The 17,948-nt window shown below is 42.7% G+C and overlaps 1 protein-coding gene across 1 annotated transcript in view; it reads left to right on the forward strand.

The window, feature by feature from the left end:
* The window catches only part of LOC135474022 (CD109 antigen-like), a 79,597-nt gene that overhangs the window by 57,523 nt on the left and 4,126 nt on the right, over positions 1 to 17,948 (forward strand). The window contains exons 15-30 of the mRNA XM_064754003.1: positions 606 to 767; positions 1,267 to 1,324; positions 2,215 to 2,443; positions 3,832 to 3,949; positions 6,089 to 6,202; positions 7,245 to 7,346; positions 7,712 to 7,840; positions 8,554 to 8,692; positions 9,607 to 9,783; positions 10,050 to 10,131; positions 10,278 to 10,434; positions 12,436 to 12,510; positions 16,047 to 16,224; positions 16,642 to 16,859; positions 17,159 to 17,308; positions 17,491 to 17,553. Of these exons, the coding sequence (XP_064610073.1) occupies positions 606 to 767; positions 1,267 to 1,324; positions 2,215 to 2,443; positions 3,832 to 3,949; positions 6,089 to 6,202; positions 7,245 to 7,346; positions 7,712 to 7,840; positions 8,554 to 8,692; positions 9,607 to 9,783; positions 10,050 to 10,131; positions 10,278 to 10,434; positions 12,436 to 12,510; positions 16,047 to 16,224; positions 16,642 to 16,859; positions 17,159 to 17,308; positions 17,491 to 17,553 (2,151 nt within the window). The remainder of the gene's footprint in view (positions 1 to 605; positions 768 to 1,266; positions 1,325 to 2,214; positions 2,444 to 3,831; positions 3,950 to 6,088; positions 6,203 to 7,244; positions 7,347 to 7,711; positions 7,841 to 8,553; positions 8,693 to 9,606; positions 9,784 to 10,049; positions 10,132 to 10,277; positions 10,435 to 12,435; positions 12,511 to 16,046; positions 16,225 to 16,641; positions 16,860 to 17,158; positions 17,309 to 17,490; positions 17,554 to 17,948) is intronic.

Consider the following 17,948-nt stretch of genomic DNA (forward strand, 5'->3'; position numbering starts at 1 on the left):
GTGACGTTTTGTGATGAGAATGAACCAGCCTTTTGTCATCTTTGCAATCATTGTAATACATCTTGAGTGACGTTTTGTGATGAGAGTGACCCAGCCTTTTGTCATCTTTGTAATCATTGTAATACATCTTCAGTGATGTTTTGTGATGAGAATGATCCAGCCTTTTGTCACATTTGCAATCATTGTAATACATCTTTAGTGTTGTTTTGTGATGAGAATGATCCAGCCTTTTGTCATCTTTGCAATCATGTTAATACATCTTCAGTAACGTTTTGTGACGAGAATGACCCAGCCTTTTGTCATCTTTGCAATCATTGTAATACATCTTGAGTAACGTTTTGTGATGAGAATGACCCAGCCTTTTGTCATCTTTGCAATCATTGTAATACATCTTCAGTGATGTTTTGTGATGAGAATGATCCAGCCTTTTGTCATCTTTGCAATCATTGTAATACATCTTCAGTGACGTTTTGTGATGAGAATGACCCAGCCTTTTGTCATCTTTGCAATCATTGTAATACATCTTCAGTGACGTTTTGTGATGAGAATGACCCAGCCTTTCACAGACTTCAGCACAGTGCAATGTTTTCATGCTTTATCCGTAGGTTAATGATGAGCTCCAGACATTCGACACCATTGACGTCTCCAAACATCGCCCGCCATTCTTCCAGTTCTGGCCGCAAATCGCTCTGCGGGGAAAAAGGATGCTTTGGTGGCCATATTACCCAGTGTATTTTGATGGATCCGACGCTAAGGAAGTATTCGAGGTGGGTGACGGCTCCAGCAAATTTAGCTTGAGGCCTACCTAAACCTAAAAAGATAAATCACATACCGTGGAACAAACTTGAATTAATACCGGTTTAGCAAAAGAAGTTATATCTTCGTTCTTACCGACGACTACCGTAGAATATATATTGATTTATATGATTGTTGTTTTACGCCATACTCAAGAATATTTCACTTATTTGGCGGTGGCCAGTATTATGATGGGAGGATACCGGGCAGATACTGGGGGAAACCCAGGACCATAAGCAGGTTACTGACAGACCTTTCCACGTATAGCCGAAGACGAAGCAAGCATATGCTGCCGTATAATATACATCTGTTGTACTTTAACCACTGTTCATTGGAGGAACGGGTAGGTACTCATGTATTTGACCGTTTTCTGTCTAAAAATACAGAGACATTCTGTGTGACAGAGTTGATAATGGAATGATATTGGATGGTCTTGATGACAGCTCGATAATATCAGTGGTAATCTTTCAGAATGCCGGCGTGATTATCATGACAGACGCTACTGTTTACCATTACAAGAAACCAGTATGTAAGTGTATTTTCATTTTTCGGCTTACACAAATTTCCCGAGGATTTTTTCAGTATATTCAGTGCCGTCGGATGTAAATTAACTGGGGGAGGGGGTGCTATCACAGAACGTAGGCCCCGGAAACTCCACGATTGTAGATTGCCGTACATGAGACCTCAGCTCTCCTGGAGCATCGAGAGACTGGGCTTTCAAAGACCTGGAGTTGTAAAAGTGACATGCTGAAAATGAAAGTGTTTTAAAAGCCTACCCCAGCACATTAGTCGAGGGGCATGAAACACCCCGCAACCCTAAATTGTCATGGACATATTCTTGGGGAGATATTCAAAGTTGAGACACCAAGACACGAGGTTTATAGAGTAGAGCTGTTGAAAAAAACGACATGGTTAAAACTTTTGAAAGATTAGAAATCGTGGCTGGGTGGGAGTTGGCAGTGCAAAAGTATATCCGAGCACATCAGGCGTGGGCTCAGGGGCCACATAAGCCCCTGAAGCTCCGCGACCCTAGATAGTCGATCGCATACACGAGTTTCCATCCACTCAAAGTTAATTGATGTCCCGAGAAGTGGGTCTAAACGGAGCCGAAAACTGACAAAAAAGCATATCTGGGCCCCCACCACTTCAAAAGAGGGAGAGCTCCCCCGTTCCAACGCCACTGTAGAAGACATAGATCCACCATCCAGGAAAAATGAGCCTACTTTACGTTTTGAGTCTAAGCGATGTTTTTCTGACCATTTGGTCTTTCCGGCATTTTTTGAGGTGGTAACTGATATAGTGTGGCGCTTGGCCCGTCATTTCGAAACGCTCTATATTGTTCAGGGCTGATCGAATGTAAATTTTTAATTCAGAACTTGCGTACGTTGTTTCATGAAATGTTTCCTCGCTCGATTCTAGATTTCCATTTCCATCACGGATTTTTTGGGGGAGGTTTTCCCAGCATTGCTAAGATATCCGGGTCTGGATTTGGTGGGATCAACAATTTGATGGGAGGTATGCATCCTAGCATAAGTCATCCACCAACTATGGCCCCTGTCAAGCCGCCTTCCGAGAACAAGCTTCAAGAGGTGGACAGAGTCCGCAAAGTCTTCCCAGAAACTTGGTTGTGGACCAGTCAAAGTATCGGGTGAGTACACAGCGCCGTCAATAACCTGGCAATGGCTGTTGTAACGAAGAGTAGGTTGTAATCAGATGACGGTTGTTTTCATGAAGAGGTGGATGTTGTAGCCAGGCCGTGGTTGTTGTGGTCAAGAGGCGGATGTTGTAACCAGGCCGTGATTGTTGTGGCCAAGAGGCGTATGTTGTAGCCAGGCCGTGGTTGTTGTGGTCAAGAGGCGGATGTTGTAACCAGGCCGTGGTTGTTGTGGCCAAGAGGCGGATGTTGTAGCCAGGCCGTGGTTGTTGTGGCCAAGAGGCGGATGTTGTAGCCAGGCCGTGGTTGTTGTGGCCAAGAGGCGGATGTTGTAGCCAGGCCGTGGTTGTTGTGGTCAAGAGGCGGATGTTGTAACCAGGCCGTGATTGTTGTAGCTAACAGACAGATGTTGTAGTTAGGCCGTGGTTGTTGTGGTCAAGAGGCGGATGTTGTAACCAGGTGGTGGTTGTTGTAACCAAGAGGCGGATGTTGTAGTTAGGCCGTGGTTGTTGTGGTCAAGAGGCGGATGTTGTAACCAGGCCGTGATTGTTGTAGCTAACAGACGGATGTTGTAGTTAGGCCGTGGTTGTTGTGGTCAAGAGGCGGATGCTGTAACCAGGCCGTGGTTGTTGTAGCTAACAGACGGATGTTATAGTTAGGCCGTGGTTGTTGTTGTCAAGAGGCGGATGTTGTAACCAGGCCGTGATTGTTGTAGCTAACAGACGGATGTTGTAGTTAGGCCGTGGTTGTTGTGGTCGAGAGACGGATGTTGTAACCAGGCCGTGATTGTTGTAGCTAACAGACGGATGTTGTATTTAGGCCGTGGTTGTTGTCAACAAGAGACGGATGTTGAAACCAGGTGGTGGTTGTTGTAACCAAGAGGCGGATGTTGTAGTTAGGCCGTGGTTGTTGTGGTCAAGAGGCGGATGTTGTAACCAGGCCGTGGTTGTTGTAACTAATAGGCGGATGTTGTAACCAGGCAGTGGTTGCTGTAACTAAGAGGCGAATGTTGTAACCAGGCCGTGGTTGTTGTAACTAAGAAGCGAATGTTGTAATCAGGCCGTGATTGTTGTAACTAAGAGGCGGATGTACTAAAAAGGCCGTGGTTGTTGACAAATTCCCTGTCAAATAATACGTCAATGTTTTATTGTGTGTTTTTATTGTTGCCCTCTCGCTGTGAGTTCAAGTACAGCTTATGCTGGCTTCCTCTGCAGCCGTAAGTGGGAAGGTCTGACAGCAACCTGCGGATGGTCGTGGGTTTCCCCCGGGCTGTGCCCGGTTTCCTCCCACCATAATGCTGGCCGTCGTCGTATGTGTGAGATATTCTTGAGTACGGCGTAAAACACCAATCAATAAATAAATAAATATTGTTGCTCTCATAGATCAAACGGATCCTCGGTGATCAGTACAACTGTACCAGACACGATCACATCCTGGGTGGCTAGCGCATTCGCCATTAACCATAACAGCGGATTGGGTGTGTCTCCAACGACAGCTAAGGTATACAAACCATCAGGATTGAGTCTGTTGTTATTTCCAGTATATGGTACTTATATCTCAAGACAACAAAATTTCGTGTAGGCCTACATGAAAATGTGTGTTACTCATCACTCATGTTACGTCAATCGTCAGTCGTGTAGACCTATATTCTGTGTGTCCCATTTGTATACATAATGTGTGTGTTACAGACAGGCAAATCGTCAGTAGTGTAGACCTATATTCTCTGTGTGCCATTTGTATACATAGTCTCTGTGTTATTGATAGGTAAATCGTCAGCCCTGAAGACCTATATCATCTGTAGACCCATTTTTATACATAAGTTTGCGTGTTGCAAATTGGCAAATCATCGGTCATGCAGACCTACATTCTCTGTGTGACATTTGTGTACATAGTGTGTGTGGTACTGATAGGCAAATCGTCAGCCGTAAAGACCTATTTTCTATGAGTGCCATTTGTATACATAGTGTGTGTGTTACTGATAGGCAAATCGTCAGTCGTGTAGACCTATTTTCTATGAGTGCCATTTGTATACATAGTATGTGTGTTACTGATAGGCAAATTCTCAGTCGTGGAGACCTATAATCTGCGTTTGCCATTTGTATACATAGTGTGTGTTACTGATAGGCAGATCGTCAGTATTGTAGACCTATGTACTCCGTGTGCCATTTGTATACATAGTGTGTGTTACTGATAGGCAGATCGTCAGTATTGTAGACTTATATTCTCCATGTGACATTTGTATACATAGTCTGTTTGTTACTGATAGGCAAATCGTCAGTCGTGTAGACCTATATTCTCTGTGTGCCTTTTGTATACATAATGTGTGTGTTACTGATAGGCAAATCGTCAGTAGTGTAGACCTATATTCTCCGTGTGCCGTTTGTATACATAGTGTGTGTGTGTTGCGGATAGGCAAATCGTCACTCGTGTACACCTATATTCTCTGTGTGCCGTTTATATACATAGTGTTACTGATAGGCAAATCGTCAGTCGTGTAGACCTATTTTCTATGAGTGCCGTTTGTATACATAGTGTGTGTGTTACTGATAGGCAAATCGTCAGTAGTGTAGACTTATATTCTCCGTGTGACATTTATATACATAGTCTGTGTGTTATTGATAGGTAAATCGTCAGTCGTGTAGACCTATGTTCTCCGAGTGCCATTTGTATACATAGTATGTCTGTTACTGACAGGCAAATCGTCAGTCGTGTAGACCTATGTACTCCGTGTGCCATTTGTATACATAGTATGTGTGTTACTGATGGGCAAATCCTCAGCTGTGTAGACCTATATTCTCCGTGTGCCATTTGTATACATAGCCCGTGTGTTACTGATAGGCAAATCCTCAGTCGTGAAGACCTATAATCTGCGTTTGCCATTTGTATACATAGTGTATGTTACTGATAGGCAAATAGTCAGTAGTGTAGACTCTGTGTGACATTTGTATACATAGTCTGTGTGTTATTGATAGGCAAATCCTCAGTCCTGCAGACCTATATTCTCTGTGTGCCATTTGTATACATAGTCTGTGTGTTGCTGATAGGCAAATCCTCAGTCGTGTAGACCTATATTCTCCGTTTGCCATTTGTATACATAGCCTGTGTGTTACTGATAGGCAAATCGTCAGTCGTTGAAATTGGAGGGGGGAGGGGGTCAAACCAAGCCCGACATGCATGTGTGTGTCACTAAAGAATCAACCAAAACATTTACTGTAGGTTTGCCCAAGTCATAGGCAAGTATGATTCTGAAAATGTGGACGGTCCTAAATGACACACATGGGAAGAGCATAAGAAAAAAAGGCCATTGAAAAGATGCTGGGAGCTGAATGAACCGACTAACTGGACAGTCTTGCGCCTAGAATATCTTCAGTGGCAACCATAGATATAAAACAAGGCCCACCCACCTTAAGAGTGTGATATACACTTGTGTAAAAAAGCTAAACCGGCCGCCATTAAAATACAATGGAAAAGGAATTAAGTGAATCAGACTCCAGGCTTAAAGTGAATACAATAATGCAAACTTTACATACAGCGTACTAACTCAACAAGGGAAAATGACTGTTCAATTATATATTTTTACGCGCTAAAAATGAAATCATTAGAAATATTAACCAGCATACTTTTTATTTTTGTCAACAGCTACAGGCTTTCCGGCCTTTCTTTGTCAGTATGAATCTCCCGTATTCGGTTGTTCGGGGAGAACAAGTCGCGTTGGAGGCCATGGTGTTCAACTACATGACAACAGATATGCAGGTGAAGTTTTGGAGAGATTAAACCAATCATATGTACCTTTTGTTGCTTACTTACCGTTTTACTTAAACTAAAGCTCAAGTAAAGCAAACACAAATATAAACACTTAATGTAATTTTAATCCCACGTTTAATTAAACCTCATACACTGCTCAGAATCCACACTGTTCCAGTTGTCATGTAAGAAAGCAATAATACAAATTCTTTTGACATGAGTTATGAACGTTTTTAGACGTCTACATCACCGTTGGTTTAAAAAGTATGGAACCTATGGGGCATGAGTATACAAATATATGAAACATACTTCGCCCATGGCGTCGCTGTACACTTCTGCTGCAAATTAAAGTGATAGGCGCACAATACTCAACTTTTATTATTGAAATATAGGGTTTGAAATACCTTAATTGACATCTCCACATCTTAAGCTTTTAGTAGGTTTTGAAATATTTCACTTTACACTAGATATCTTAAGTTAGAATGTTGTCTCACAGTTTCGAACTACGTTTCAACAAAATCTATAGATAAGGTTTCAAGGTGACCTAACACCTTAACAAAACGAGAGTTTAAGCAAGAACTAACCATTTGCCTTTCATATCTAGTGTGTGTGAAAGGACAGACAGTCATGTGCCTACAGCTGTTCGACCATAAAAAGAGATATCAGTCCGGGATTTAGGTGTTTCAAAAACACGTCTGGATGTAGGAATGCAGATAAAATCAAATATGCGAAACCAACAATGATGAGATTTATCATCACACAATGAAGCACAATGTTGACAATGAGGCATCAACTTTTCAATCCATTTCATGCTAGACCTAATTTAACACCTTTCTATAGTTTAACGCCTCAGACCATGGATGTTCTAAACGTTATCAAAAACTATCGGAAAATAATAAAATATTCGTCATACTTAGATCCTTTAATGTAATTTTTAAAGGACGATTGTTTAAGCTGAGCTTTATTTCTATCACAAAGATTTTTTCTAATATTTAATACTGTTAGACATGTAAAAAAATTCAATGAATGTGGAGAATTGTTTACTCTGTAGGTTGTGGTCACTCTGGAGAAATCTGCCTCCTACCGGAACCTGGTCAAAGATCAGACTGGAAATATGATGGCAACTTCTGCTCCTCAGACTCAAACCATACACGTAAGAACAGAATACCGGTTTCTCAGTCATATCATAGTATAGGGGGCAACTGTCCCATAGAGAATAGCCATGACGCAGAACCCCAATATAGACCTTCCTATGTAACGATGGATGGAATATTTGTGGTACTGTAGGTATCATGACATTCGCGATCTTCTCCCAGTTGAATCTCTTGTTTATTAAACTCTTTCTTTTAAACAGAATAAAGTTTAAAAGTAATGCCTGTTAAGACTAAGTCTGACTTAGGCTAAGACAGCTCCTTGGTTGTGTGGTCTTATTGTGTAGGACATTAGCATATCCTCATACTGCACAATGTCCTTGTCATACTGCCGCATCACGGACGAACTCTCATCTCCATGTTACAGATCAAGGCAGGTGATGCCAAGTCTGTGCATTTCCCCATCATACCCGCTGTCCTGGGCCAGATAGAGATCACAATCAGAGCTCAGTCCACAGTGGCTGCCGATGCTGTCCAGAGAATGCTCCTGGTCGAAGTCAGTTTACTAAATGCTCAACATATCTATATGAACGCTTTTTATCCTAACTGATGGGTATTACATATTTATCATGAGAGCTATCCTGCTGTATGGTGACGACAGATAAACACGCAGGCCGCCGTATTGTACTAGCAGCTTTCTTATAATAGCAACACTTTGTCTCAAATTGCATGTACATATTCCCAATGACAGCTAACTTATTGTACTAGTGAAAATCTACATCAAAGGTTTTGTGGCTGTTCCTGGCTCTGTCAACAGTGACGTGACGCATCACTTTCGTTTCCAGCCAGAAGGTGTGACAACTTATTGTACTAGTGAAAATCTACATCAAAGCTTTTGTGGCTGCTCCTGGCTCTGTCAATAGTGACGTGACGCATCACTTTCGTTTCCAGCCAGAAGGTGTGACAACTTATTGTACTAGTGAAAATCTACATCAAAGCTTTTGTGGCTGCTCCTGGCTCTGTCAACAGTGACGTGACGCATCACTTTCGTTTCCAGCCAGAAGGTGTGACAACTTATTGTACTAGTGAAAATCTACATCAAAGGTTTTGTGGCTGCTCCTGGCTCTGTCAATAGTGACGTGACGCATCACTTTCGTTTCCAGCCAGAAGGTGTGACAACTTATTGTACTAGTGAAAATCTACATCAAAGGTTTTGTGGCTGCTCCTGGCTCTGTCAATAGTGACGTGACGCATCACTTTCGTTTCCAGGCAGAAGGTGTCCCTCGAGAGTACAACCACGCCGTACTGGTAGATCTCACCCACAACTCGTCATTCTCCAAGGTCGTCCCCATCTCCTTCCCACCCAGCACCGTGTACGGGTCTCAGCACATCAGGGTCTCGGCTGTCGGTAAGTTCTTGGTGACTGATTAATGGACCAACGATAATTGTCTGCTTTTTGTCATCATTCGGTGACTTAAGCGCATCAATGGTTTGATCGATAAGCTTTATTCTAGCTAATATTAAGATAAGTCACCTGCTTGGAGTATTTGTGATTACAAAAAAACGATCCTTAATTCTCTGAATCTGTCATTCTCGCCAAGAGGCTGTGTACAGAATGTCCCATTTCGCCATCAATTGTTATATTTATTTATTTATTTGATTGGTGTTTTACGCCATACTCAAGAATATCTCACTCATACGACGGCGGTCAGCATTATGGTTGGAGGGGAACTGGGCATAGCCCGAAGGAAACCCACGACTATCCGCAGGTTGCAGGCAGACCTTCTCACGTACGGCCGGAGAAAACGAACTGGACTTGAACTCACAGAGACCGCATCGGTGAGAGGCTGCTGGATCATTACGCTGCGCTATCGCGCTAACCGACTGATTACCGGTTAAAGGCGTTGTCCATTTGTTGTTTAACCAAATGTAGGAACAGTTTCTCCTGGCGATCACTGTCATTACGCTTTGGCAGAAGTATATTATCTTGTCACTTAGCTCTGGAATGTCTGGTACCGTCTATTCATTCACAGCTGTTTATTATAAAAGGCTCCTATTTTTAAAAAGATTGCTCGCTATTTGCAAGATTGCATGACATTACATTTGCGTGATTCCCAAGGAAACTTGGCCACGGAGAAACTGGCTGGGTACGTGACAGATAAAAACTGTTTTCAGCGATGTTGAGGAAACGTAGAAGATATTCTTAGACATATTTGTCGCCCCAAAGCAAACATGTGTATCATTCATACGTTAGTTAGTGCTGTAGAATAAACAACAACAAATTAATTTACCTGAGCGTATTTTGTGTTTTCCGACCGACAGGCGATCTGATGGGACCAACAATCCATGGCTTGGACAGTTTGCTGAGGATGCCTACCGGCTGTGGAGAACAGACCATGTTGAATTTCGCTCCTGACATTTTTGTCTCGAAGTACTTGTCCTCCACTCAGCAGCTGACGGGCGCACTCAGACAGAAAGCGCTAGGTTTACTTGAAAAGGGTAAAGTGTACTTATACCACCATTGTCAAGGTTGAGATCAAACAAATGCTGAATACTGCACACCTTAAATAGCAAGAAAGTATCCTTATGTAATGTACCATGCCCAATGACATAAACGTAGCGAAATGTAGATGACAGATAAAATATTATTTCTGTAATAGAATTCTTTAATATAATTTATTTTCAGGATAAGCGAGCCTAGTATGGTAAATCGGTGATGGTTTCTGTAGACAATGTTTTGTTGTTACTACATTTTTACCTATTAGGGTATCAGCGGGAACTGACCTATCAACATAAGGATGGATCCTTCAGCGCTTTTGGTGACCGGGACAGCTCAGGAAGCATGTGGTCAGTAAACTCATTCACTTGACAAACTGACGATTCCATACATGTCTGTCCAGATTTCTTAATTTCTTGTAAGTGACATCAAATGATCTGCTCTTGGCTTCTTTCTTTTTCATGACGTTTAGAATTAATACTCTGTCTGTTCACAGGCTAACGGCATTCGTGATCAAGTCTTTCCATCAAGCTAAACCGTTTATCTTTGTGGACGACGCGACTCTTGTCAAAGCCATCACGTGGATTCTGAGCCATCAGAAGTCAGACGGCTCGTTCCCAGAGCCGGGCAGGATCATACATAAGAACATGCAGGTGAACGCGCGTGTGTAAGATGTACAGTTGTGCGGTGAAACATGCGTGTGCTGTGTTGTAGATTGGATAGTGTGCACCTATGAAGGTAAACATGCGTGCGTAGTGTTGTATGTTAGAAGATGTGCAGTTATGCAGGTGAACATGCGTGCGTAATGTTGTATGTTAGGTGTGCAGTTATGCAGGTAAACATGCGTGCGAAGTGTTGTATGTTAGACCATGTGCAGTGTTATATGTTAGGTATCCAGTTATACAGGTGAACATGCGTGCGCAGTGTTGTATGTTAGGTATGCAGCTATGCAGGTAAACATTCGTGCGCAGTGTTGTATGTTGGAAGATGTGAAGTGATACAGGTAAACATGCGTGCGCAATGTTCTACGTTAGACGGCGTGCAATTATGCAGGTAAACATACGTGCGCAGTGTTCTATATTTGAAGGTGTGGAGTTATGTAGGTAAACATGAGTGCGTAGTGTTGTATGTTAGAAGGTGTGCAGTTGTGCAGGTGAACATGCGTGCGTAGTGTTGTATGTTAGAAGTTATGCAGGTAAACATGCGTGCGTAGTGTTGTATGTTAGAAGGTGCGAAGTGTTCTATGTTAGAAGATGTGGAGTGATGCAGTTAAGCATGCGTGCGAAGTGTTCTATGTTAGAAGATTTGCAGTTATGCAGGTAAACAGGCGTGCGTAGTGTTGTACGTTAGAGGATGTGCAGTTATGCAGGTAAACCTGAGTGCGCAGTGTTGTATGTTAGAAGATGTGAAGTTATGCAGGTGAGCATGCGTGCGTAGTGTTGTATGTTAGAAGGTGTGCAGTTACACAGGTAAACATGAGTGCGCAGTGTTGTATGTTAGAGGGTGTGCAGTTATGCAGGTAAACCTGAGTGCGTAGTGTTGTATGTTAGAAGATGTGAAGTTATGCAGGTAAACATGCGTGCGTAGTGTTGTATGTTAGAAGGTGTGCAGCTACACAGGTAAACATGCGTGCGCAGTGTTGTATGTTAGGTTTGCAGTTACACAGGTAAACATGCGTGCGTATTGTTGTATGTTAGAAGATGTGCAGTTGTGCAGGTGAACATGCGTGCGTAGTGATGCATGTTAGGTGTGCAGCTATGTAGGTAAACATGCGTGCGTAGTGTTGTATGTTAGAGGATGTGCGGTTATGCAGGTAAACATGAGTGCGAAGTGTTCTATGTTAGAAGATGTGCAGTGATGCTGGTAAACATGCGTGCGTAGTGTTGTATGTTAGGTGTGCAGTTATGCAGGTAAACATGCGTGCGCAGTGTTATATGTTAGAAGATGTGTAGTTATGCAGGTGAACATGCGTGCGGAGGGTTGTATGTTAGGTATGCAGTTATGCAGGTGAACATGCGTGCGGAGGGTTGTATGTTAGAACATGTGCAGTTGTGGAGGTAAACATGCGTGCGAAGTGTTGTATGTTAGATATGCAGTTATGCAGGTGAACATGCGTGCGAAGTGTTGTATGTTAGATATGCAGTTATGCAGGTGAACATGCGTGCGTAGTGTTGTATGTTAGGTATGCAGTTATGCAGGTAAACATGCGTGCGCAGTGTTGTATGTTAGAAGATGTGCAGTTATGGAGGTAAACATGCGTGCGCAGTGTTGTATGTTAGAAGATGTGCAGTTATGCAGGTAAACATGCGTGCGTAGTGTTGTATGTTAGAAGATGTGCAGTTATGCAGGTAAACATGCGTGCGCAGTGTTGTATGTTAGAAGATGTGCAGTTATGCAGGTGAACATGCGTGCGCAGTGCTGTATGTTAGAAGATGTGCAGTTATGCAGGTAAACATGCGTGCGTAGTGTTGTAAGGCTGTTAAGTGTTGTAAGGTAGATAGTGTACAGTAATACTTGGAAGCACAATTTGTGTGTGTTAAGTTGTGTATCTGTCATGTCATTTTCAGAAATGGGCTGCATTCTCAAATAAATAGTACCTGATAATCATCACCCATATGAGCTAATAGAAACATTGTTGTGCAATTTGTTACTAGGGAGGTTCGGCTTCTGGCGTGGCTTTGACCTCATTTGTCCTCATCTCTCTGCTGGAGAACAGTGATCTGGACAATGTAAGTACAGGATCTATAGGGATAAAGTGTAAGTACAGGATCTACAGGGACAAACTGTGATCTGTACAGTGTAAGTACAGGATCGATAGGGACAAAGTGTGATCTGGACAGTGTAAGTACAGGATATATAATGACAAACTGTGATGTGTACTGTGTAAGTACGGGATCTATAGGGACAAAGTGTAAGTACAGGATCTGTAGGGACAAAGTGTGATGTGGACAGAGTAAGTACAGAATCGATAGGGACAAACTGTGATCTGGACTGTGTAAGTACAGGATCTATAAAGACAAACTGTGATCTGGACGGTGTAAGTACAGGATCTACAACTGTCTAGTTTAGTTATATGTCTTATCCAGGCTCTGAGGGTCAAGATCTGCACCGATACAGTAGAGAACAGAGAATAACTGTCTAGTTTACCTGTATGTCTTGTTTACGCCATGGAGACCAGGATCTGCACCAATACAGTAGAGAACAGAGAATTACTGTCTAGTTTAGCTGTCTTATCTAGGCTGTGTAGACCAGGATCAGCGCTGCCACGGCAAGAGCAGCGTGAAACTGTCTAGTTTACCTGTATATCTCCCCTAGGCTGGTGAGACCAAGATCAGCACTGATACAGGCGAGATCACAGAGTAACTGTAGTTTAGCTGTATGTCTTATCTAGGCTGTGTAGACCAGGATCTGCACTGATACAGCAGAGACCAGAGAGTAACTGTCTTAGATTACCTGTATGTCTTATCTAGGCTGAGGGGACCAAGATCTGCACCAATACAGTAGGGAACAGAGAGTAACTGTATAGTTCAGCTGTATGTCTTATCTAGGCTGAGGAGACCAAAATCTGCACCAATACATTAGAGAACAGAGAGTAACTGTCTAGTTTGGCTGTATGTCTTATCTACGCTGAGGGGACCAAGATCTACACCAATACATTAGAGAACAGAGAGTAACTGTCTAGTTTACATATGTGTCTTATCTAGGCTGAGGGGACCAAGTTCTGCACCAATACATTAGAGAACAGAGAGTAACTGTCTAGTTTAGCTGTATGACTTATCTAGGCTGAGGGGACCAAGATCTGCACCAATACATTAGAGAACAGAGAGTAACTGTCTAGTTTAGCTGTATGACTTATCTAGGCTGAGGGGACCAAGATCTGCACCAATACATTAGAGAACAGAGAGTAACTGTCTAGTTTACCCGTATGTCGTATTTAGGCTGAGGGGACCAAGATCTGCATCAATACATTAGAGAACAGAGAGTAACTGTCTTAGTTTACTTGTATGTCTTATCTAGGCTGAGGGGACCAAGATCTGCACCGATACATTAGAGAACAGAGAATATCTGTCTAGTTCAGCTGTATGTCTTATCTAGACTGTGTGGGGCAGGATCTGCACTGATACAGACGAGAACAGAGAGGAACTGTCTAGTTTAGCTGTATGTCTTATCTAGGTTGAGGAGACCAAGATCTGCACTGATACATTAGAGAACAGAGAGTAACTGTCTAGTTTACCCGTATGTCGTATTTAGGCTGAGGGGACCATGATCTGCACCAATACATTAGAGAACAGGGAGTAACTGTCTTAGTTTACTTGTATATCTTATCTAGGCTGAGGGGACCAAGATCTGCACCGATACATTAGAGAACAGAGAATATCTGTGTAGTTCAGCTGTATGTCTTATCTAGACTGTGTGGAGCAGGATCTGCACCGATACATTAGAGAACAGAGAGTAACTGTCTAGTTCAGCTGTATGTCTTATCCAGGCTGGGGAGACCAGGATCTGCACCGATAGATTAGAGAACAGAGAGTAACTGTCTAGTTTAGCTGTATGTCTTATCTAGGTTGAGGAGACCAAGATCTGCACCGATACATTAGAGAACAGAGAGTAACTGTCTAGTTTGGCTGTATGTCTTATCTAGTCTGTGGGGACCAAGATCTGTGCTGATACATTAGAGAACAGAGAGTAACTGTCTAGTTTAGCTGTATGTCTTATCTAGTCTGTGGGGACCAAGATCTGTGCTGATACATTAGACAGAGTGTAGCTGTCTAGTTCAGCTGTATGCTTTATGTAGGCTGTTCGGAACAAGATCTGCACCGATACATTAGAGAACAGAGAATAACTGTCTGGTTTAGCTGTCTTATATAGGCTGTGTAGACCAGGATCAGCGCTGCCACGGCAGGAGCAGGGTGAAACTGTCTAGTTTACCTGTATATCTCCCCTAGGCTGGTGAGACCAAGATCAGCACTGATACAGGCGAGATCACAGAGTAACTGTAGTTTACCTGGATGTCCTATCTAGGCTGTGGAGACCAAGATCTGCACCGATACAGTAGAGAACAGAGAATATCTGTCTTAGTTTATCTGTATGTCTTATCTAGATTGTGTGGAGCAGGATCTGCACTGATACAGACGAGAACAGAGAGGAACTGTCTAGTTCAGCTGTATGTCTTATGTACGCTGTGGGAACCAAGATCTGCACCGATACAGACGAGAACAGAGAGTAACTGTCTAGTTTGGCTGTATGTCTTATCTAGGCTGAGGAGACCAGGATCTGCACCGATACAGACGAGAACAGAGAGTAACTGTCTAGTTCAGCTGTATGTCTTATCCAGGCTGGGGAGACCAGGATCTGCACCGATAGATTAGAGAACAGAGAGTAACTGTCTAGTTTACCTGTATGTCTTATCTAGACTGTGTAGAGAGGATCTGCACTGATACAGACGAGAACAGAGAGGAACTGTCTAGTTCAGCTGTATGTCCTATGTACGCTGTGGGAACCAAGATCTGCACCGATACATTAGAGAACAGAGAGTAACTGTCTAGTTTGGCTGTATGTCTTATCTAGGCTGAGGAGACCAAGATCTGCACCGATACATTAGAGAACAGAGAGTAACTGTCTAGTTTGGCTTTATGTCTTATCTAGGCTGTGGGGACCAAGATCTGTGCTGATACATTAGAGAACAGAGAGTAACTGTCTAGTTCAGCTGTATGTTTTATCTAGGCTGTTCGGAACAAGATCTGCACCGATACATTAGAGAACAGAGAATAACTGTCTGGTTTAGCTGTCTTATATAGGCTGTGTAGACCAGGATCAGTGCTGCCACGGCAAGAGCAGGGTGAAACTGTCTAGTTTACCTGTATGTCTCCCCTAGGCTAGTGGGACCAAGATCAGCTCTGGAACGGCCAAGAGCAAAGCGTAACTTTCTAGTTTACCTGTATATCTCCTCAAGGTGGCTGAGACCAAGATCAGCGCTGCCACGGCCAAGAGCAGAGAGTATCTGTCTAGTTAACCTGTATATCTCCCCTAGACTGTTGAGACCAAGATCAGCGCTGTCACGGCGAAGAGCAGAGAGTATCTTTCTAGTTTACTGGTATATCTCCCGTAGACTGTTGAGACCAAGATCAGCGCTGTCATGGCGAAGAGCAGAGAGTATCTTTCTAGTTTACCTGTATATCTCCCCTAGACTGTTGAGACCAAGACCAGCTCTGCCACGGCCAAGGACAGAGAGTATCTTTCTAGTTTACCTGTATATCTCCCGTAGACTGTTGAGGCCAAGATCAGCGCTGCCACGGCCAAGAGCAGAGAATACCTGGAGAATGAGGTAAACCATATATCTGACGACTATACCATGGCCATCACTACCTATGCTCTGATGTTAGCCAAGAGTTCCAGAGCCCAGTCCGCGCTCATGATGTTAAACCACGAGGCTGTGGTCAAAGGTTCGTACCTCAGTCCAGCCAATTTGTATTTGATTACTGTTTCATCCTGTCGAAGGAGATTATGCGGTCTGCTTTTGACACTTTAAAGTTCTCTTGGAATAAGATTAGTCGTTCATCCTAAAATATGGTATGGCATTTATTTTTCAATGATTTACTTTATCTCGGCTTTTCACCTGTTTGTTCATTATAACTAATTCATGTAAATGTTCATCAGATATCGTCAAATGAAGACAAGAAATCCCTACAAGTATAAATAGCCGCCTATTTATTATGTTAAATGCGAGAGAAGGGCCCTAGCCTTTCAAAAAGTATCCTGACCAAGACGAAACACCATTATATGATACTTCATTGATCTTCGTTCTTTGTTCTTCACCCTGAACAATGAAGCTTAACTAACATTGCTTTGTATAATTTAAGATGGCACCAAACATTGGGAAGGTCCGATAGCCAGCAAAACAACAAACATTCGGAAGTTCTGGAGAGCTCCATCCAGACAATCTCCCGCTATTGCCATTGAAACCACTGCTTACGGACTACTTTCCTACGCCGAGAAGAGGGATCTGGTAGCCGGGTTGGACATCCTAAAATGGATCACTTCACAAAGGAATGCCCATGGTGGATTCTCTTCTACCCAGGTTACCGAAATTAATATACATAAAGATTTGAAGGTGGGAAAGGGACTTATATACAATTATATCAATGAGTGCGTCGCACGTGCGTTGTACATTTTATAAAGTTCCAAATGCAGATAATGCGAAAGCTGCCCTGTGTATGGAGAAATTTAAGAACAGATATCTTAGGCACCATGTCAATTATGATCTCTGAAAATCTAAAATTTACAGATAAAGATGGAAAGGTGCATGGGCATGTCGACAATTTTTAGGCCATGAAAGTTAAAACGGTATGAAATGAACATTCCATTTTCTTGATTAAGGACACAGTTGTGGCTCTGCAGGCTCTGTCAGAATTCGCAGAGAAGATTTTCTCTCCTACCTTTGACGTCACGGTAAAGATTTCCGATGACGTCAATAAGCACAACTTCCGGATTCAGCGGGAAAACTCTCTGGTGTTCCAGACAGCTCAGGTGAGAATGGCACTTTCCTTAGCTGCAGTGATTCGTCGCGTCTCAGTGGCGCGTATAAAGCAAGACCAGTTTCAGGAGAAAATAACTGGACAAAGAAGAAAAACCGTTTATCAACACTTCAAAAACGAGTATGTTGTTAATTTAAAAAACTTACATTTACCCTCTTTGTCCAATTTTAACAGATGAACAACGTAAGTGATCACGTGACTGTCAGCGCAACAGGGAGTGGTATGGCACTGGTTCAGGTAAGATAATCAGTTATATTTAGAACATGTCACGATGGGCAGTTTTTGAGATCATAAACTACAGAAAAAGATTTCTTCTACTGCTTTCACCGTCAACTAGTACTGGAATACATATGACGGTTGGTGGAGGAAATGTCGCCAAGTAATAAAGACAAGGTCAAGGTTAGTCGGTGACAGGGAAACGTGGGAAAAGTGTCCAGGGGTGGGTACCTCATGGAGCTTGTATAATGAAAGAACGATTTAATTAGTTCTCTGTAACAACACTGCACCTCGAACTCATGAAACCCTTATGGCACTAGGTCAATAAGGAGAACATTTCAATATCCATTAGAACTAACTGTAACCTACATTAGGTCATAATGAACACTATATACATAGACCAATATCATTACCCA

This window comes from Liolophura sinensis, chromosome 8 (genome assembly GCF_032854445.1).
Source record: "Liolophura sinensis isolate JHLJ2023 chromosome 8, CUHK_Ljap_v2, whole genome shotgun sequence".
Lineage (NCBI taxonomy): Eukaryota > Metazoa > Mollusca > Polyplacophora > Chitonida > Chitonidae > Liolophura > Liolophura sinensis.